At 62.1% G+C, this 5,029-nt stretch overlaps 1 protein-coding gene across 1 annotated transcript in view; it reads left to right on the top strand.

Moving 5' to 3' along the window:
• ADAMTS7 (ADAM metallopeptidase with thrombospondin type 1 motif 7) overlaps positions 1 to 5,029 on the top strand; it is a gene marked incomplete at its 3' end in the record, with an annotated part of 49,447 nt that overhangs the window by 32,038 nt on the left and 12,380 nt on the right. The window contains exons 17-19 of the mRNA XM_009645387.1: positions 854 to 2,668; positions 4,061 to 4,213; positions 4,866 to 5,024. Coding sequence (XP_009643682.1) covers positions 854 to 2,668; positions 4,061 to 4,213; positions 4,866 to 5,024 — 2,127 coding nt within the window. The remainder of the gene's footprint in view (positions 1 to 853; positions 2,669 to 4,060; positions 4,214 to 4,865; positions 5,025 to 5,029) is intronic.

Genomic DNA, 5,029 nt, shown 5'->3' with positions numbered 1-5,029 from the left:
AGCCCCCGCTGTCGGGTCTGTTTGCCTTGCGGACGGTTTGTTCTCCTTGGCCGGGCTGTACAGGACACTTTGATGTTCGTGGGGGACGCTCCGTGTGTCTGTCACCGTGGCCTGTGGCTTGAATAGCCCACGTGTGATGGCAGCAGCGCTACGATTTGCTTATCCTGCAGAAAATGTTGCGGTCCTTCTTTCCAGCTTGTGGGTTTCTTTTGTACTGAACAATCTCAAAGAGACCATTATGGTGGAGGAGGGGGTGTCCTCCACAAAGCTCCTTGTTGACCCTGGCTTTTTCCCTGCTAGGACAACACCCATGTTATTATCCCCTGCTTCAGAAAGTTCTCTTCTAGAAGAGAGGGAATTCATGGCAATAGGTCACAGAAGAGGTCATCTTGCCCAATGCCCTTCACAATGTCCACCTCCCGGGAAAATTGTTTCTGGCTGGAGTGCAGGTCAGGGATCACCCCGAGCAAAGTTAGCCTGCAACACCAGCCCTGCATGGGATCGTCTTTAACGGGGGGACAGCCCCGGAGCTAGACTGGGCCTGTAGTAGCACTGCTTACCAGTGTGACCGGTATGCTCTGGTACAGGGGACCCCATGCCCCAGCTGGGACTGGCACGGGAGACGCCTCGGGACCTGGGCGGGGATAGGGGAGCACGGCAGAGCAACACGGAGCCCCTGCTCCTGTGCCCAAAGCATCGCATGGGATGGTTGAGCACCCACTTGGGTAGCTTGGAGGGGAGCACCGGCGAGGGGCACGGGCACTGCTGCAGCACCACTGCCGGCCCCTGCCCCGCTCCTCCTGCATCGCCTGCGCTCCCGCCCCTGACGTTTGCGTCTCTCTTCCTTTCCCAGTGCTCTGCGACGTGTGGCAACGGGACACAGAGGCGCCCAGTTTACTGCAGCAACAGCACTGGAGCTGCTTGTGACCCCGCAGAAAGACCCAGCTCGGAAACTATTTGCTCCTTGCTGCAGTGCCAGGAGAAGCTAGACAACGCCAACATGGACTGGTCTGGCAGCGGGTCCTCCAGCAGAGAGATATTTAATGAAATACATTACGTCCCCAGCAACCACATTGCTAAATTTAACCCCTTGATTCCAAATATTCCAGAGTCCAGCGATGTCAACGTCATCACCGAGGAGGACTTCTCAGCCAGAAAGGGAAATGTCTTTGTTGATGATTTTTACTACGATTATAATTTTATCAACTTCCATGAGGATCTGTCTTACTATCCCTTCACGGAGAAAGAGACCAAAGGCGAGGGGCATAAGCCAGAGCTGAGCACCAACGTCGTGGAGGGGTCCCGGGAGATGCCTGCCGGTGTCCTGCACACTGTCAAGCCAGGAGGAGGAGCAAGCGAGGACCATCTGGTGACCGGTGAAGCAACCGATCCTGCTCCTGTGCACGGCGAAGGAGGGACAGAGCCTGGGGGTTTAGCCATGAATGACCTCCTGACCATGGTCCCTGAGGATGCCGAGACAGCCACTCCCAGATATGCCATCCCTGACCTCATGGGTGAGGAGGAGGACGCAACGCCTGTGTCCCGCTCCGAGGACCACCCGCCCACCCTGAGCACCACAAGTCACAATTCTGCAAACAGCCACGACCACCCACCCCCGGATGAACCTTGGGGAGCCGTGCCGATGAGGACCGGTCCTGGGCAGGATGCTCCAGCCCATGGCCTTGCTCCCTGGGCTCCTTACGCAGCTGATCCCTCCCCACCGCTGCCTGCTGCCAGGGGCAGCGCTGGCGCATCCGATGCTCTGGGAGAGCTGGGGAGCAGCGGTGAGGGGCGTACGAGCACACGGGGGCCGGGTAACGCCAGCAGTGAGGAGCACAACGTGGCCAGCTCTGTGGGGAGAAGCCACGAAGACTCAAGGGAAATGGGTCTTGTCATCACTGGTCATGCTAACAGCGCTGCCCCCGAGGCCAGGGAGCAGGAGGGGTGGGCAGAAATGCCGGAGGGGTCAGCAGGCACACACGCAGCGTCAGTGGCCGACGAGCAAGCCCGTGGGACGGAGAAGGCAGATCTTTCCTTCCCCACCCCATGGGGACCGGGGTGGGAGGTGGGAAGGCGCACTGGCAGCACCCATCCCACTGCACGTCCCTATCCTGCGGGTGCTGACGGGGGCTCCGCAGGGCAGGCAGGGCACCAGCCAGAGCTCCACACCCCCACGTCTCTGACCTCGGCCCCTCTGCTGGCCACTACAGCCTTCCCAGCAGCAGTGCCCTTGTCCCCTGCCGTGCCCGGGCCAGCCACCCCGCTCACCTCCAGCAGCCTCACCCAGCAAGATGCCCTGGTGCCAGCTGTGCCCGTGGCCCCAGCTCACAGCCCTCCTGTGCACCCAGGGGGGGCATCGCCCTCTGAGTCCCCCCCAGCGTGGTGGGCCATGGGGGTGTCCCCCCACCCAGAGCCAGCATCAGCCCATGCACAGCAGACCCCCCCCAGCACCCTGCTCAGCAGCACTGCTCCAGGGCAGCGCTCGCCGTGGGCACCCCCGGGGACATTTGCTTTCAGTGATGGGGAGCACGAGTTGTCCCAGCCCACCCCTGCCCCCCCACCACTCTGGGAGAAGGAAGAGATGGAGAAGGAGGAGCCTTTGCTTCTGCCATCAACCACGGTGGCAGCCACTGCAATCCCCAGCTGGGAGGTCGGGAACTGGAGCGAGGTACGTGTTGAGTCCCATTACCAGCGTGACGTGGCCGGTACGGAGGTTAGGGACCTTCCCTCTCCTGGCTGGTCTCTGGGGCACGGCTCTTTGCATGCAAACAGTATGGACGGCTCACACACGCTCCAGCTGCCCCTCCGTCCCATCCTGCTCCTCGCGCTCCGCAGTGCTCGGCTCGGCGCAGCCCGGCGCGTTCCCGAGCAGCCCGTTTGCTGCCCCGGCACACCTCCCGGCTCCAGCAGGGCTGCTTCCCCGTCTGCGGCGTTCCCTGCTCTGCAGGAGGGCCCCGGGGCAGCGGGTGCTTGGGTGGTGGTGGCAGGGGAACGCTCCCCACCCAAACCCCTGCCCGCCCTGGGCAAGCCCAGAGCCCCCGCGCCGGGGCTGAGCACCCAGGGAGCCCCCCTGGCACGGGAGCAAGCTGCTGCCATTTTATAGCAGAGAGTGTCTTAAAATAGGCCACAAAATGACGGAAATTTGAATGTCAAGTGCAAGGCACGTCAAGGCTGCAGGTTACCAAAGGGAAGGGGCTGCGCTGAGCGCAGGGAGCGGGGGGTTATCGGCGATTCCCAGGTATCCTCTCGCTGCCTTGCTGGGCCCGGGCGCTCTGCAGGGCGTTGGCAGTGATGGCTGCTGCAATTCACAGAAACGGCCTTTTCTCAGCACAAAAATAAGGCTTCGGTGTGGCAGAGCCCCGGAGACCGAGCACTGGGGGAGTCTCTTAAGGCGGCTGCACAGAGGACCCAGGGGCAGCCAGGACAGTGCTCAATGTCAGCGAAGCTACGGTCCCGCATGCGGCGTTTGTGAAAGGGCTTCGAGCATCGCTTGCGCCGGGGCGCCGGAGGGAGCTCTGCCGCGGGGATGGGAGCGGTGGCAGCGCCGTGGCACCGGGGCGCAGGGCTGCGGTTTGAAAGCCCCGCAAAGGCTTTTAAGATGGAAAGGCTGCTACAAAATAAGTGAGATGGGTCCAGGCAGCGAGGGATGGGTGCAGAAGAGGAGGTGGAAGGAGGCACTGCCTTTCAGGTGGAGAGAAATCTTTACTGGAGCTTTTAACACTGGAAGAGCAGGGGACAGGCAGTGCTTGTGAAAGAAGGGCACGGAACGGAGCTTGGTGAGACAGCAGTCAATGGGTTGAAGCCATTAGTGCTGATTAAGAGAGACCTAGCAACAAGAGAGCTAAAGGCCCCCCCAGCCGCAGAGATCCCCGGTGCTGCCCTGCTTCCCACCCAGCTGCGGGCGGCCGTGGCCGGGACGCTGGCACGGGACGATGATGAGCTGAGACCCCGGGGACCTTCCTGCTGGGCCGCCGGGCTCCGTCCTTGGCCAGAGCCAGCCACGGGGCAGCGGGGGCCAGCGGGAGAGGAGAGGAGCAGGCGTCTGCCTCGTGTCTTGCAGTGCTCGGCCACCTGCGGCGTGGGCGCGATCTGGAGGACCGTGCGCTGCAGCACCGGCAGCGACGACGGCTGCGCCACCGCCAACAAACCCGTCCCTGCTCGGAGGTGTTCCCTGAGACCGTGTTCGGCGTGGCGCGTGGGGAACTGGAGCAAGGTAAAGAGGCGTGTAGCTGGCAGGGAGCATCCCAAAAAACCCACAGGAAAATGGCTCAGGGGGTGCCTGCCCTGCGGCTGGAGCATCGCCTGCGCTTGGGGTGGGCTCTGCCCCCACGGCTCGCAAAGGCAGAGGGGAAAGATTGGCACTTGCCACAGAGTTTAAGCTACTTCATCCCACAATAATCTTTTCCTTTTTCCTGCCCTTGGGCTGGTTAAAAAGCCAGGAATTTGCAAAAGCCAAACAAAGAGGGGTTTGGAAGTTTCTGGAATCGTTTTTGCCATTCTGCACTGCCCCTGTTTGTGGTTGGGTTGGGTGAATCCAGCACGTTCCATGGAGGGGAGCGACCCCCCTGCTCCGGCGGGCGCCGTTGCATGGCTGTGCGGGTGGGGGGACCCCAGCTGTAAGGAAAGGCGTCGGTGCTGTTGCACCTGGAAGGCGATTGCTTTCCCAGGGAAGTTCGTGGCAGATTCAGAGCTGCACAGACTTTTCTCCAGCTTGGATTAGAGACAGAGTTGAAAAGAGGTTGGGTACCAACTCAACCCCACCCAAAGCAGAGCGTGTCTCGGGGGTCACCTCCCGTTGCTGGAGGGATTCCCCCGCGCCGGCCCCTGCCGCCCTGCCCCGGCGTGCTCCTGTTGTTGTTTCCCAGTGCTCCAGGAGCTGCGGCGGGGGGATGAAGGTTCGGGACGTGCATTGTGTCGATGCCAGAGACCAGAGGCTCCTTCGGCCCTTCCACTGCCAGGCTGTCCTCTACAAACCGCCCGCGCAGCTCCCCCGCCGGAGCGCGCCGTGCCTGGACCGGGACACCGCCTC

The sequence above is a fragment of the Egretta garzetta genome, unplaced genomic scaffold, assembly GCF_000687185.1.
Source record: "Egretta garzetta isolate BGI_Z169 unplaced genomic scaffold, ASM68718v1 scaffold651, whole genome shotgun sequence".
NCBI classification, from domain to species: domain Eukaryota; kingdom Metazoa; phylum Chordata; class Aves; order Pelecaniformes; family Ardeidae; genus Egretta; species Egretta garzetta.
The sequence above is the reverse complement of the archived record's forward strand: the minus strand, read 5'-3'. Positions and strand labels throughout refer to the sequence as shown.